Below are 16,277 nucleotides of genomic sequence, written 5' to 3'. Positions count from 1 at the left end.
AAACAAGCGTTCTATCAAAACAAGCTCTCGAGGAAAATCCAACCGAAATGAGCCGATTTAGTCGGGGGAAGGGAGAAAAAAAAAGAGTCAGATTTGGAGCCTGGCGGTGAGATTAGGCTGGTGTTGTTGTTGATGTCGTTAAGAGTTGTGAGTTTGCTACCGCTGATGCTGTAGCAGCTTCTTATTCCGTCGCCCGTCTGTCCCGCTCAGATGTTACACCTGCTCATTGCCTCGTCGTTCCTTCTTCCCGTCAGTCCAATTAGCCCGAACTGGAAGCAGGAAGAAAGATATGTAGGCCAACGGGTAGGCGGTGTGAGTTGGCGAACTGGCGCTCTGATCCAAGAGGCTCTCTAATCCCATCGGGGGGGTGAGAGTGGAAGCAGAAGAGGATTACGGGGATTAGAGAGAGGGAAGATACGACATGAGATGGCCACTCTGCAGCTGCATTGCCACCGGGGGCGCCGACGCCTTGCGGGGATTCCTAACGTCCTCGCCTCGTGCGAGTATGGGACCAATTCAGCACCCAGTCAGTGGTCCGATCACCTTCAGTGAGCCCCTTCCAAAGTTGGATTTGTTGGATAAATCTCACAGATTTGTTAAAATGGTTCTAAATTTTTCAGGTTGGTTTATAATTGAATTGCCTATTTAGGAGGCAGGCTGTGGATGACTGGGCGGTCTTCAAAGGTCACCACCGCTGATCCACCTTTCTTCTGGTGACACTGCGGTTCGGGCGCCGACGACCCAGTGAGCCAGATGGGATGGGAATTTACAAGTGTCAGATTAAGGATATGTCGAGATTAGGGTGCGATTGGGAGCCAAGACGCCGGAGACATGCCGGCAAGGAGCCATTCATCACTTCCTGCCTGCAGCTGGGCAGGAAGTGATGACACTCAGCTCACTTTGACAGAGCAACAGACAAATAATAATAAAAAATGATGAATTTGGTTCCATGCCTCGGAATAATCATGCAAACGCTCGCTTGTACTGCCCACATGATGAGCTTTAATCTGTCCAGTGGCGCCACCCTCAGGTGAGCTTGAACTTTCACCCCTGACAACAGGTGGCTGACGGCTTGTGGCTGCTGACCTGGAGTGCAGGAGCATCAGCCAAAGATGTTTTATTAATTACATTTTAGCGATATCAGAATTGCTATTCAATCTAATAATGTTAATTAACTTGATTAATTTAGATTATATTATTTCTAATAATAATAATAATAATAATAATGATAATAATAAAATAAAGTCATTTCCATTTCAAAGTCTGTCACTCAGCTGCTAAACATCCGTCCATCCACCTTCGCCTGCACTCGGGGTCACTGGGCCCGCTGCAACCAGCCCCAGCAGTCCTGGGGTGAAGGTGTGGCTACACCCTGGGAGAGTCGCCAGTCTATCACAGGGCCGCACAAAAGACAACCGTGAATTATTGTTGTCATACCTTTCAAACAGTGTTGAGGAAATTCAACTGGAAACCTCAGGTTATTGTGTCAGCGGTTTGTTATTAGCGATTTGCTGCCACCAAGTGGCGAAATACGTGAATTACAGCATTGAGATTGACCAAGAAGCAATTCGACCTCGGACGAAAAGGCCGTTTGTTGATCAAGTGTGCTGGTTTGGGCAGAGATCAGAGGTCACGAGAAGGAGAGTCTGGAATTATGGAGAAGCTGAGCGAGTTCTCTCTCGTCAAGGCAGACGCAAACAAAACTGGAGAAATAAAGACCACAGAGACTTGAGTTCATGTGTGTGTGTGTGTGTGTGTGTGTGTGTGTGTGTGTGTTAATCTCCAACACTCACTGCCAGGCAGTGACTCAGCTGCCCCCTTCTCCTCCTCCTCCTCCTCCTCCTCGCTGGCTCCGAGGACGCCGTCTCCCCGCGAGACCAAATCCTGAAAGAGACACAACAAGCGGAGAAGAAAAGAGTCGCCGACGCTGAAAGGCCCAGATCCTGACAGGCGTTTCCAAACATTTTGCATTCATCCTGGAGAGAAGAGAGGTCGCACTGCGGGGGGCAAAGAAAAAAAAAAAACACAAAAAAAAACCCCAACAACAACAACAGGCTTCGACGACAAAGTTTGCAATAGGTTGTGAAAAACGTGGGTTGAAAAATAAAGGGCAGCCTTGTGAGATTCAGCAACACCTAGGGGGCAGAAATCAGATTGCAAACAATGTCAACCTGCTGAATTATGTTATCAGAATCTTTCATTTTAGACTTTATCAAACTAAAAAACATTTTTATTTCACACCACTTCAAGCTCACACACTGGGCCTTGAAATTTAAATCAATTACCCTTGAATCAGGATAAACTGAAGCCATACTGATGTATAATTGCGATTATTCACTTCTGATTTTATTCCCAGATATTTCAGCGCTGACTGCCAGAGGAAGGGGAAAAAAAGGGAGGGCTTTTGAGGCGTTGCCGTGCACAAAGTTTCAGTGTTTGAGCGGCAACAATGAGGCGTCCTGTCAGCCGCCGCCCGCGTGAGGAGTCGCTTCATTGTCGGACAAAGACGCAGCTGATGGAGGCATGAACGGCTCTGTTCTCCTTCTGGACGGGTGCGCACACACACACACACACACACACACACACACACACACACACACACACACACACACACACACACACACACACACACGGCAGGGTCACAGGTTACAGCAGGCCAATCAGCTGGAGAAAAACAACAGGTAAAAAAATATTTCCACTATTTCGATTAATAATCCATCCCGATTGGTGTATTTTCTCCCTGCGGGTGGTCTCACCGCCAACCCCAACCCACCACCACCACTCCAGCACACTCGACCCAGTGGGTGAGTTGTTCCCTTCGGAGCCGTGGAGGGCGCACGTCTGGCCAACTCCGGCCCGTGAAAAGAGAATCTTCATTAAGATTCGCGACCAGACGCTTTCCCTCTCAAACGGGGGCTTTGTCGAGGGCTGGAGGACCAAAATCTGGAGCGGAGGCCGAAAGCCGGACGGTTGGGCAGACGATCCGAGCCGTGAACGAGGGGCGTGTTCGCTCGTCTTTACGTCTAGATGAGTGAAAAAGAGTGTGAAAAAACAGAGCAACGTGCCAAAAGCACATTGTGTTGTAAACATTATTATTATTTATTATTATTACTATGATTATTATCAGAATGTGTTAGCCAACCAATGCAATTTTTGCCCTAACTTTAAAAAGCTCCTAACTGAGTGAAATGGTCAAGTTCTCAAATTCCGCCCCCTTGAGGCAGGGGCGGGACTTGCTAGGTTTTAAACGAAGAAACCTTTTTGGTTGGGGGACCAATCAGCACCCTTGGCGAGGAAGTGGGGGCGGGACTAGCTACTGCTAGTTTGAGAACAACTTGTCAGCGTGGCTGCAGCAGTTTTTCCATCAACTGGACGACAAAAAGTTTCATCTTACTGAACTCCAAGTAACAACGAGTCCTCCAGGTATTATTTCAGCTCTCCAAATGTTTTCTATAGGAGCTTTTTTGGCTTTGGAAAATGTAAAACAGCTCCTTTGCCATAACACTTGCGCCATCTACCGGCCGCATCCGTGAACTTTGGTTGCTTGTTACTTGTTTCTCACAGCAGGCATGAATGTTTTCACCTCCTCTACTGGGGCTGCTGGAAACAGTTAACAGCCGGTCAGGGAGAGTCGGTCCAGCCCCTCAGCGCCGTGGAGTGAGGGGGAGGGCCGGCGGCCGCGATTGGTCGGACATTTGACTCGCACGCACGCGCACGCACACGTGCACACGCACTGGCACGACAAACACCCACCCGCAAAATAAAACCCCGCCGCCCGTCCGCAGGCTCACAACTCTGGGACTCGTCTGACAGCGACTGTGGCCTGAGGCGACCCGAGGTGAGCTCATCACGCATCAATCCACTCGGCTTCTGCTCCAGAACAGAGTGCATGCTGGGTAGTTTCCAATTGTTAAGCGCGTCGTCGCACTGAACAATTAAAGGAAGGTTTTCTTACTGTGTTCTCTCAGTTTAGACACTGAAAAAAAATGGGTTTAACGTTGAATGGCGGAGATCTTATTTTTTTATTATTGTTGGTTTTCAGTGTCGTTTGTGTACGTAATGCTTATTTGAATGTCAAAAGAATAGTTTTTCATCATCTATTTGAATAACGCAAGATTCAAACTTTAACCTGAACTAACTTTTTTAGCCAGTCAACATTTCCAGGCACGTCTTTGTTCGAAATAAACAACCTTGACACCGTCGACAATGACTGACCTGGAGACGTCGATGGCGACCATCATCGCCGTGTTCCAGAAGTACTCCAAGAGGGAGGGCGACGCCCACAAACTGAAGAAGAGTGAGCTGAGGGACCTGCTGAACGACGAGCTGCCCGACCTGCTGGGGGTGAGACGCCGAGGGGCTTCTGAACCGGGGCCCGGTCGGCTTTGGGGGAGGAGGGGAAATATCGTCCCTGCTGCAATCGCAACAAAACACTTTGTTCATTCAGCGAGCTGGAAGGAGCCAGAAAAGAGCAGCTGTGGATTTTGTAGGAAGATTTTATAGAATAGATACTGTTTTAATCATGACACACACATATATATAAAATACATAAACATTTATAAAGATAAGTTTGTTTTATTTCAGATTTTCTGATAGGAATCGCTTTAATTTAATCAAACCAAATGCAAAACATATGAATCAGATTAACAGATTAATCAACAGATTATCAGGTTGATGATTCTGATTGGCCATTACTTCTTGCTCATTATTCCTAACCCAATCAGAAGCAACTTGTAAAAAAAATGTATATTATTATTATAAATAATAATAATAATAATGAGAGCAGGCCTTCGCTGAGGCTCAGTCCCGAATAATAATGCACGACAGGCTGTAAGTGTTGGCTCCACCCACTGAGACTGCCAATCAAACAAAGCATCAGCTTTAGCAGGAAGCTGCGTCGATTGGCTCTTTTCCGCGTGCTTCCAAATGTCGTACCTTTTCCCGAACGTGACCCCCCGTGACCTCCGCCTCTGTCCCCCGGCTGCAGCACGTCAAAGACCAGGCGACACTGGACGGCGTGATGGAGAGCCTGGACGCCGACGGCGACTCCGAGTGCGACTTCCAAGAGTTCATGACGTTGGTCTCCGCGGTAACCGTCTGTTGCCACGAGTTCTTCCAGCACGAGGACGAGTGAGGAGAAGGAGAAGGAAGAGGAGGGGCGAGCGGAGGAAGAGGGGGAGGCCTGGAGACAGAGGAGGGAGTAAATTATAAAAGAAGAAGAGGAGGAGGAGGAAGAAGAAAGAAGACGCTTAGCAACGCGCAACCGGCTGGTGCCTTCGAGGCAAAGCATTATGGGGGAAAAAAATCCCAGACTCCAGCCAGGAGAATTACTGAGGCTGCTGGCTGAAAAGCACTTTAATTAATTTGGCTCCAATCAAACGCAAATTTCTCTTTAGCAACTCTGATTAAAAGGCCAAAATCTGGCCTTTCGTTGAATACATAAAAATAGTCCTATTCAAAATAAAATTTGAAAAAACAATATGCAAGTTATTATGAAAATTACATTCAATGATTTTGTACGTTCTTTTGGAGAAATTTGGGGGAAAGTGCGAAGCAACACAATGATTCTAGCAACGTTTTAAAAATGTATTATTTGAGGACTTTCTAAAATCATAGTCTTCAACGTTAAAAAGAAACTGAGCATTTTCTATCAGACTTTCAAATCAACTTTTGTCCGAGTTAGTAGCCAGCTTGTTTAGATTGCACATTAGTCCAAACTTTGTGAGACCATCAGACTACAGAGGGGGCTAACAGCACTCACCTTGTCAGCGGTCACTTTGGGCAAGCCAACTAGTGGAATACGTGTTTGTCAATTAACAGGACTGTGGTGTTATAGCTCCTATGTGTTGCTGGTTTGGGAGGAAACCACAGGCAGAGTTGGAATCACCACGCAATACAGGAAATTGGAACGCATAAGAATGTGTGTTTGTCCTGTGTCAGCTGCCTGAAATGTCCAGAGATAATCAAGAAAATGTTAGCATCTATTAGCAATCGTTGGCACGATTTAGTTAACGCCTAATGCACAATGTCTGTAGGGGATAACAATAACCTTTGTCTAACGCAACAAACTAGCATGATTCAATGGTTTTTGTTCAGTGGTGTTTCATGGACTCAATAAACTGTACAACTCTTGCCATCGTTGCTCTTCTTAGCCTGATGCTAATTAACCACGGTGATCAATCATTCATTCATTCATTCATTCATTCATCCTCTATACCCTCTTATTCCTATTCAGGGTCACGGGGGTCTGCTGGAGCCCCTCCCAGCTGTCTTAGGGCGAAGGCAGGGTGACACCCTGGACAAGTCGCCAGATCATCGCAAGACCACATAAACACAGACAACCATTCACACTCACATGCACACCTACGGACAATTTAGAATGTTCAATTGACCTCACATGCATGTTTTTGGAGTGTGGGAGGAAGACGGAGAACCCGGAGAGAACCCACGCAGAGAACCCACGCAGACACAGATCATCAACCATATGCTGCAGTTCTTCCACTTGCTTCTAACAGAATCTTAAAAACCTTTTAAAAATAATAAGAATGTTATACTTTATAGACAGTCCATAATTATTCTTGCCAACACATAGCAGAAGAGAAGGGTGCTGGTGCATGTTGGGAAATCACACAGCTGAAAGTCTCTGAAGAGGCTCAAGATGACAGAAAACTTACACGCCCTGCTCTGTGAGTGTGTGAGAGAGAGTGAGGCGTCGTCAGCTGCGCGCACACACAAACACTTCGACATCTGCAGGCCGTTTAGCATGGGAGGGGGCGGAGCCTAGCTCACCATTGGCCAGAGAGGGAACAGACGCGACCCTGGGGATTGGACACCACACCCATCTGAGCATGTGTTTTATGTGAATGTACGTGTTGTTGTCCACTGTTTGTTCTGTTGAATTACATCTCCTTCATCTTGAATGAGGAGCTGCAATCGGATTCCTGCAACTGGTGAGTTTTGTTTTTTTTGTTTTTTTCTTACTGCTGGCATTTTAGAGGCTTTGTTGCTTAGTTTTATTTTTTGGCCAAAGAAGTTGAAACTTCAGTGCCGCTGTTCTTTTAAACTCTGTAAACGGTCATAAATCCCACAGATGGAGCCAATAATGAATGCATCTTTTCGGAAAAGTTGCATTTCTCTGTGTGCTCTGCAGTTTTCCTGCAAGAATAATGACAATCCAGATGAGACTGTGGCCTTAAGACAATCTGTCCGGATGATTTGCAGCAGGTTTTATAAGAGAGGTGTGCAGGTTGAAGTGTTTTGAGGGGAGAATTTTTACAGAAACGAAAGTTCAACATGTCAAAGACTTCATGACATTTGCACAGACTGGAAGGTGAAGTGACTGAGCAGAATTTGTCATCTCTTGAAGTAAGTTCAGCCTGGATCTACTTTTTTTTTTTCCCTCTCTTAGGTTGACGCTGTCATGGAAGCCAGGACTCCTTTGCGATTGGCCCCGCTAATCAAAACCCCGCCTCCTCTTCCTGTCCTAGTGACGGAAACGGCAATAAAAGGTACGAGTGTGCAAATATTGATGTATCTGCACCAAACCACCTGCAAACTCAGCTGGTTTGAACAACCTTTGGCAACAAATTTAGCAAAAAAAAAAAAAAAAATTTCTAAACCAACTTGGAATTTTGGGTGAAGTAATAAGTAAATGAATAAGGATATGTTCTGATAAACAGTGTCTCCACTTTCATTGCTCACTCCTCTGGGAATTTATTTGCTAAACCAAACACGTACTCCGATGCTGGGCTCTCCTCCCACAAACAACTTTGCAACCATCATGAAACCAAGGTGAAGAAAAAGAAAAAGAAGAAAAAGGGATTTAAGCGTTTGCTGGGTCACATTCATTCCGCGTTCAATTTTTTTTTTTTGTCGGGGGGGGGACAGTTTATCGTGACACCGGTGCTTTTGCCGCCGGCTGAGTGTCTTATCAGCCCGCTGTCAGAGAGGAGAATGGGAAGGAGCGCGTGTGACGCCTCCAGGGTCTGTCGCCGTGGAGATAAGGGCAGACACACCTCGTCGCCACGTCGGGTTGGGGGGAGGTGGAAGAAAGGAGCAGAGGTAACGGAGGGCACTCAGAGAGCCAAAAAACGGAAGGCGGAGCTCAGGGAGTTACACCCTGAAAATATATATATATAAAACAAAACCTTTTAACGACCAGTGTTTGTGCAACTCTGGGGTCAAATTCAAATTCCCACCTCACACATATACACACACACACACAGGGCCAGGAAACTTAAAGGACCAGTCCGTAACATTTACAGTGTAGCAGCAAGTGATGCCAGTTAACTGAAGCTAGAGTGACCAACTGCGGCTCAAGCTGAACAAGCTCAAGTTGATGTTGTCGCTAGATGAAGCTAATGGCGGCTAACTCACTAAGAAGACTGTTAGATTTTACCCACAAGCAAAACAAAACAAAAAAACATTTTATGCTAATGTAGTTTTCTATTTTGCAGATGGCGGCATGGACAATGGGGATTTGGCAGCTTTGATTGGAGGTAGGCAAAGTTTGTAACATGAGGTAAATTAAAAAGAAGATCGATTTTTATTCAGAAATTGTAATAGCAGAATAAATACGTCATTTGATTTCCGTTATTTTAAGTGAAATGTCAGAATGCAAGTTAACACGACTCAAAGCCTTGAATGAAAGATAGCTTTTGTTTTTCTCTGTATATTGAACTAAATTTTTTTTTTAGTTATTTCGCTGTTGTAACGTGTTACAGTTGTTTTTTTGTCTCCCACCTTGCAGGAATTGTGGGCTTGGTCCTGCTGGTGCTGATCTGCATCCTGGTGTTTTTGCTGCTGTGGTGTCTGTCCCGACAGAAAGGCTCCTACGTCACCAACGAGATGGACGATGAGGACGACTTTGACGTCGAAGACGGGATTTCGGTCACTTCAGACACGGCGCTGCAAAGCAGTGAGCCTCTGAAAGTCAAAGAGGAGGAGTAGGAGGGAGGGGGTGGGGGAAAAAAGACACGGACCAAAAAAAAGGCTTCAGATGAAAAGGAAGGATTTTTTTTATAGATCATTTATTTGTTGACCAAAGTCAGAAAAATCTTTCTGTCTTTGTTATGTTTTGATCAATATACAGTACTTTTTTTAAAACACTATTTTTTTTTTTTTTCTTATCATTTTTTTCATCAGCAAAGAACAATCAAATCATACATTTTCAAATTTTGTAAAAAGCAGAAAAGGAGTAGTTGCCAGAAATTAAAATATACACAGTAGATGATTCAAATAATTTCATCGTTTTCATGTATTGTTGTTGTTTTTTTATACATTTTTTTACTTAACAAAAATGATGCCTGAATTAATTTAGAATCCTTTGGTATTTTACTCTTGCACGATGTACAGGAATAATAAAGATGACACAAATTCTCTGGGTTTGTTTCAAGGACGCCACTGTGGAAAGCAGTCATCATGCTTACGAAAACACATACTGCACTTCCAAATATATATATATTAAACAAATTCTAATTTTTCTAAGCACTTCCGTGCTTTGTTATTCTCCTCATTAGGTAAATGGTTTATCCTGGTTGGTGTTGTTGGTGTTTAAGAGACATTTGATGGCTCGTTTACCTTAAAAGATTGCACCCAGGCTCCCAGGGTGTGGATGGTACTTTAATTCACCAAGTGGGAACTTCCTGGAACGCAATCACAAATTCTTTAGGAAAGGAACTGTGGGGTTTGCCGGGCATTTAAAACTCTTTAACCTTTCAAGAGTCATTTGACATTTAACTTATGCAATGCATTAGCAGTTTTTCGCGTTATAACACCAGCCCAGCACATTTTTGGCAGTACCCTAGAGAAGCCAGTGTCCTTCTCCTGGCATCTGCTCTGTGCTGCCAACATCAGACAGTGATGGAAGACGACTCAGACGTGGTGGTCAAAAAGTTTCCACGGTAGCGGTCCGACACTTGGCAGCGACGAAAATGGTGTAGGGTCGCAAGCAGGGGCGCGTCCACAGTTATTGACAGCCGACCGGCCGATCACCGTAATAACAATAACAACAATTAAAAAAAAAACAAAAAAAAAAAACGAAGGGAAGAATATAAGTTAGTGTTAATACGTCATTGAAATGTTGCGATTACACTTAATATTAGCCAAATATCGACAAAAGAAAAAAAAGAAAACACCGTAAATTTCGTCATCTCGCGAAGCCAGGAATAGTATACATGCTTAAAAAGAAAAATGTAACGACACGATTTGCCAAGACACCGTGTAGAATTACACAGTATAAGGGGAAATCTTACTGGGAATGAAGCATAAAAGAATCCAGATATGTGGGATAGGCGCCAAGCTAGCTAGCGACAGAGGCAGAACCGAATCGGGCACCTGAAAACAATGGCGCTGATTCACCGCTTCAGCTCTACTTTCCTGCCTCGCTTCCTGCTACGGCAAATGGTCGCTAGGTGTTGTACAAACATCTTTTATTATTATTATTATTATTGTTTATTCTTATTCTTATTCTTATTCTTATTCTTATTCTTATTATTATTATTATTTAGGCTTCCGTTGAACCCGTGGTAACTGTTAAATAGCACAATTAAAAAAAAAAAAAAAAAATGTTTAGCTAACCACAGCCGCGGCCACGCCCTCCCACCGGAAATACTTGAATTTCGAGAAAACAACTCTGACTGCACTCTCGCACTCACAAATATACTGTCTTTTAAACGTTAACATCATCGGGTTTGTTCATTGCAGTCATTCCAAAGGAGAAAACAGCTCCTCACTCATGCTTCGGGAACGTCAAATCCAAGCTGCTGCAAAATACACATTCTGCCCACAGAGGGCGCACTTTCCTAATTTTTCACTCTGTAGCAGGCGGATTGATAGTCCACATTTAAACATCTTTTGTTTTTAATTATTGTTTATTTTTCAAACATCAGGGACATTCCACATTCGCACACATAAAAAGTTATTTCAGATTTTGAGAGCAAGACATAATAATTATTATTATTATTTGTTTGTTTGTTTGTTTGTTTTAAATAAAATACATATTTGTCAGGTTGGTCTCCGGAAGCCTTTTCTTGTGTGCACCATAACAGATGGACAACCTGCTAAAACAAAAGTTTCCAGGAGTGCAGATCTGCCTGTAGGGGGCGTAGGGTTGTGGAGGCCGATCAGAATATAGCTTGAAAACACATTTTAATGTGCGGACTGAAAAGACGAGCTTCAGTAGTCCGACTCGTCTGACAGCTCGCCCTGCTGCGTCCAGTGCTTGCCCCTCTTCTTCTTCTTCCTCTTCCTTTCGCCCATGAGCATGGCGGCCAGCACGGTGATGAGCACGGTGACGGTGATGATGAGCACGGTGACCGTCTCAGCGATGCACAGCTCCGTGTCCACGTCCATCAAGCGGTAGTCGCGCAGCACGGGCGGCTCCGCGCACGTCAGGTTGTAGTAGTCGTCCAGGAAGAGGCGCTGCACGCTGCGCAGCTTCCGGAAGACGCGCTGCAGGTCGCAGTCGCAGTTCCACGGGTTGCCCTGGAGCAGGATGTGCGTGCTGTACGTGTGGATGTTGAGGAAGGTCTTGAAGTAGACGGAGGTCAGCCGGTTGCCGGCCAGGTTGAGGAGGGTCACGCTGGTGAGCGGCTTGTAGAGGCCCGCGTCCGTCTCGCTGATGCGGTTGCCGGCCAGGTTGAGCACCTCCAGCGAGCGCAACATGGAGAAGATGCCGCTCCGCAGCACTGTCAGCCGGTTGCCCTCCAGGTGGAGCTGCCGCAGCGTGCTCATGGAGGAGAAGGCCCTTACCTGCAGCGTTCGGAGAAAGTTCACTTTCTACATCTCCTGCTTCATGGTTCAGTTCACAAAATGTAAAATGAACTCATTCAGTTCATAGCTCATAATTCAACCTTTTGAACTAAGTGCATGGTTCAAAAAACGAACTAGTTCAGTGTCTTTATTTTTTTCCAATATGTTGTTACGAGCTGTCATTTTTTTTTTTTTTAATTACTGCCAAAACCCACTTTTATCAGTTTTAACACTGTTTAAAAAAAAAACCTGTTAAACACCGTTAACTATGTTCACTGTTAACAAACTATGAATCAGATTTCATCTTCATATCCAATTTTGAATCCTCATCAATTTCTCATCACCACCAGGGTTTATATTAGCATTGAGTGGACAGCCCTCAGAAAACTGGCACTTCCCCATTGTTAGCTTGACACTTTGTTGCTGCCCATTCACTAATAGCCAGCTTCAGCTTTCATCCCTTGTTCACTGTCAAAAACAGGAGGAAAAACTTGAATACTCTTTTTAATGAGGAATTATGAAAACAAAAACCAGAGCAGTCCTTAAAGGTCCAGTGAGTAATATTTGGCAGATTTATGATTTTTAGTCAAGCCAAATATTGCATATTGGACCATTGAGGAGCAAGTTAAATAGAGAAGTTAAAACTGGGAGAGAGCAACGTTCACAAACACCAGAATGAACGCGTCCACAAGAAGGTTCATCAAGCTGAAACAGTGCGTTCACTTCACGTTTGCCCAAAACATGAAAGAGTTTGCGAACAAATGTCCACTGAATCCTCACCTGGATGGTGTGGATGGTGTTGTCACTCAGGTTGAGCCTCTGCAGGCCGTCCAGGTGCAGGAAGCAGCGGCTGTCCAGCGCCGTCAGCCGGTTGTGTGAGAGCTGCAGCTCACGCAGCAGGGCCAGGCCCGCCGAGAAGCCCTCGCCCAATACCGAGATGCGGTTCCAGCTCAGGTCCAGCTTCTGCAAGAACTCCAGCTGGGCGAAGGCGCCGTCCGCCACAGCACTGATGTTGTTGTTCTGCAGCAGCAGCACACGCAGCTTGCGATTCTTGGCAAAGGAGCGCGCCGCCAGGGTCGAGATGCGGTTGTCGGACAGGTCCAGGAGCTCGCTGGTGGGCGGCACCCTGCTGGGCAGCTGGGTGAAGAGCGCCTGGGAGCAGATGGTGAACTTCAGGTCGCCTCGGCAGTCGCAACCCGGGGTGCACCTACTGCCGCTGCTGCTGCTGCTGCACCTGGGGGACAGCGCCACCACCAGGAGGAGGAAGAGCAGCGCCTTCATGGCTCCTCAACGCTCTGCAAGAACACAGAGATGCTTTTCAATCCAATCAAACCTCCACAGGACGACGGCAACAAGAACAACAAGACTCCAGTTACCATTGATAATCAAGAAATGCTTTAATTTATCAGAGAGGAAGATCTTTATCATTAGAAGTTCTGTATTTCTGTGTTTTATAAAAGACATGCCGATCAATACAAATCAGTTCAGTCAACCGTTAGACTAAAGGATTACGGCACAGAGCATGGGGAGATTAATCACTACAATTATTACATTTCCTGAATTCAGACCCTATTAAAAAAAAAAAAATGCGAAGGAGAAATAAAATGTCTCCCAAAAATAATCAAATCTTCATTAAACTGGACATTCAACATATAACTTATATTTTTCTCTGCACAAATTCAGCTCTTAATTTGATATTTTGACAAGTTGCCTGGACAATAAAACCTCTTTAGAAAATAAAGAAAACAGGTCATCCTCAGCATCTTCTTAAATTATTTTTTTCATCTAATTCCATTTTGTTGTTATTTTTTGTTAAACATAGAACTGCAGATACAGATTTTAAAAAATGTTGGGCCCATTAAAGTAAAAAAAAAAAAAGAAGAAGAACACAACTCCAGCTTCCCCCCTAAAGGAGACAACTGTTTTCAACTTGTTTTTTCCTGCTGCAAACGGGACGGATAAAAAGCCACAACTGGAAGATAAATCCTGCTCTTACCGGCAGCTGCTGCAACCTTCCTTCCCTTCCCGTCTCGTGTGTGTGTGTGGGTTTTTTTTTTTTGTCCACGCTGACAGGCGTCAACAGGCGTCCGGCCGCAGGTGGTGGAACGACATGGCGGAGGTGAGCGAAAGGAGGAGGGGATGGACGGAGGATACAGCCTCACAGAGATGGAAAAGAGAGGGAGGGAGAGCAGGAGGAGGAGGGCTGCTGGTCAATTATTCACCAGGCAGCAGCAGCGAGGAGGCGGTGGTGGTGGTGGTGGTGTTGGTGGGCGGGGCTTAGAGACTGACGGCTAACTAGGCCACAGCCGAGAATTAAAAGGTCCGGACGGCTCTGATTGATTTGTGAGGCTTCGGCAGCGTTTTATCATCATCAGGTTCATCTCACAGGTTGCATTAAAAAAAAAAAAAAAATAGGAAGCAACTTTATTTTATTGCAGCTGTGACACCTAGCTGTCTGTCTGGTAGATAATAAACCTTTCAGCACTTTCTGCGGCTTCAGGGTTTTTTAAGTCTAATTTGATGAGGCTTGCGTTGCCTTAGTGGTATTTTTATGATTTCCTTTCCTTTTTTTGATTTGTATGCTCCTTGGTGTTTTTAAAATTAAGAATCCAACTGATGAGACAACTATGAAATGAAATGGGAGTCATTGTGTCTTCACTAAATATATACAAACACAGATGTAAAATAATGATGTGACTGTTCTAGAAGAAAAATGCTAAAAGAAAGAAAGAAGAAAGAAATAGTTTTCCCTTAGTTGCAGGTGGTGAAAGAGGTTCTTTCTGTTTGATTACAATTCTGTCTTGAAATAGAAAAACACATTTAAATGGACTCATTTATCCTCAAACCGTGACATGTTTTCATATTTGTCAACACCCCGCTGTGTTGTTTCCCCACTGATGTCTTGTGTGTGTGGTTTAATGTTTGACCGAAACCAGCAGCCTGTTGCTGCTGCTGCTGCTGCCGCTGCTGCCATCATCTCTGGATGAGCGAGCCGACCTGTCGGACAGCGGAGCAGGAGATTAAAAATAACGCAGCGTCAATCCGCAGCATGAGGGAGGCGTCAGGGCCGCTCAGTTAACCTGGATTCTGATTTGAACGCTGATGTCTGGCTCACGGTAATCCCCTCAAAAAAAAAAAAAAAAAAAAACCCTGGAAAGTGTTCAAGATATGAGATGCAGTCGTGTTGTGACGGCTGCGATCACACTTTGCAGGTTCTGCTCCACTGACCCCAAGTGCTGAGCGACTGTCGGAGCCACCAGGGGATTAATCGGAAAATATTAAATTGAAAAACATATCAATGTAGCAAAAGACCAGAAACACAAGCAGAAACTTTTTGAGACGAAAATAATCTTGAAGAATACATTCAAACTCTGCTGCTCGAATGCTGCTGAGTTTGAAATTCTAACAACTGTAAGCTTTAGCTTTTGTAAAAATGACAAGTTTTATATAATGTCACAGAGGTTGCAACATATGTGACCTGACAGATGTTTCATTACCTAACGACAAGCAGCTCGGCTAACGGCCTGGATGCAGAATGTTAAAGAGAGCCGCAGTGTGTGTGTGTGTGTGTGTGTGTGTGTGTGTGTGTGTGTGTGTGTGTGTGTGTGTGTGAGTGAGCGAGAGAGACCGAGAGAGAGAGATACCAGAGCAGCTGAAACTGACTTGTGTTGTCATCGTCTGACCTGAAACAGCACTGCAACTTTCCCACCTATGCTTAAATGTTTTTAAGAATGAAAAGAAAACATTCTGCACCCAAACAAGGTGTTAAAATAAGAAAGAAGTTGAACTGTTCGCGCCATCAGATGTTAGCCTAGCTTAGCACAGCAACTGGGAGTGGGTGGGAACTGCTAGCCTGCATTTCAACCTCAAAAAGCAAGAAGCAAAGATTTCAATTGGCCGATAGACAACAGACAGACAGAGAATAAATCTCCTACAAAAGCAGCAAATTAAAAAAAAAACAAAGACTGAGCTCTCGTGTGATTGGCTGCCTGCAGGCTCGGATGACCGCACACTTTGTGTTTCCTCTCACAGGTCTCAGATGTCGGCCGGGGATCCAGTTCCACTCTGACCCGGATGATGCTCTGTTTACTCTGAACAATAATTGCCGCAGGAAACTCCTCTGGTTACAGAACAACTGATCAGTGGTGCCGGCAACAGTGCCAGGAACTCGACTGATCCCAGCACTGAGAGGTGGAGGGGAAAACTGTGTCCAGTGGCCCTCTTAGGAGCAGAGAATAGCCCCTCACAGTAATAGTCTTGCTTTATTTGCACGAGAACTGAACCCTGGCTGTAGCTCCTCCCCTTCCCCTCTCAGAGGAACCTGATTGGTTGCATTGTGACTGAATGAAAAAACATATACTTGCACACAATCGACACACGGCGACTGTTTGCTCGGCACTCAGGTGTGGTTGCACACAGTAACGCAGGACAAACGCGGTATATGAAGTATAGCGAGGCAGCGGGCGGGGTGGGCGCAGGTCGGGGGGGATTACCACGGAGCGCGTGAAAGCTGCTTGGGTCTCGAT

General features: G+C 45.1%; 1 protein-coding gene and 1 pseudogene across 1 annotated transcript; one reads left to right on the top strand and one right to left on the bottom strand.

The window, feature by feature from the left end:
- The first annotated feature begins 3,706 nt into the window (after positions 1-3,706).
- Positions 3,707-6,132, top strand: s100b (S100 calcium binding protein, beta (neural)). The gene is made up of 3 exons (XM_076015105.1): positions 3,707-3,838; positions 4,148-4,344; positions 4,988-6,132. Exons 2-3 carry the CDS (start codon positions 4,207-4,209, stop codon positions 5,132-5,134), a joined length of 285 nt encoding a protein of 94 aa, XP_075871220.1. The 5' UTR covers positions 3,707-3,838; positions 4,148-4,206; the 3' UTR covers positions 5,135-6,132.
- A 4,760-nt stretch (positions 6,133-10,892) lies between these two features.
- LOC142878908 (uncharacterized) lies at positions 10,893-14,112 on the bottom strand (annotated as a pseudogene).
- Positions 14,113-16,277: the final 2,165 nt, after the last annotated feature.

Source organism: Nelusetta ayraudi, unplaced genomic scaffold (genome assembly GCF_046127955.1).
Source record: "Nelusetta ayraudi isolate G7.1 ecotype Tasmania unplaced genomic scaffold, CSIRO-AGI_Nayr_v1 ptg000006l, whole genome shotgun sequence".
In the NCBI taxonomy this organism is placed as follows: Eukaryota; Metazoa; Chordata; class Actinopteri; order Tetraodontiformes; family Monacanthidae; genus Nelusetta; species Nelusetta ayraudi.
Note: the sequence above shows the minus strand (reverse complement) of the source record. Positions and strands in the feature narration are given on the sequence as shown.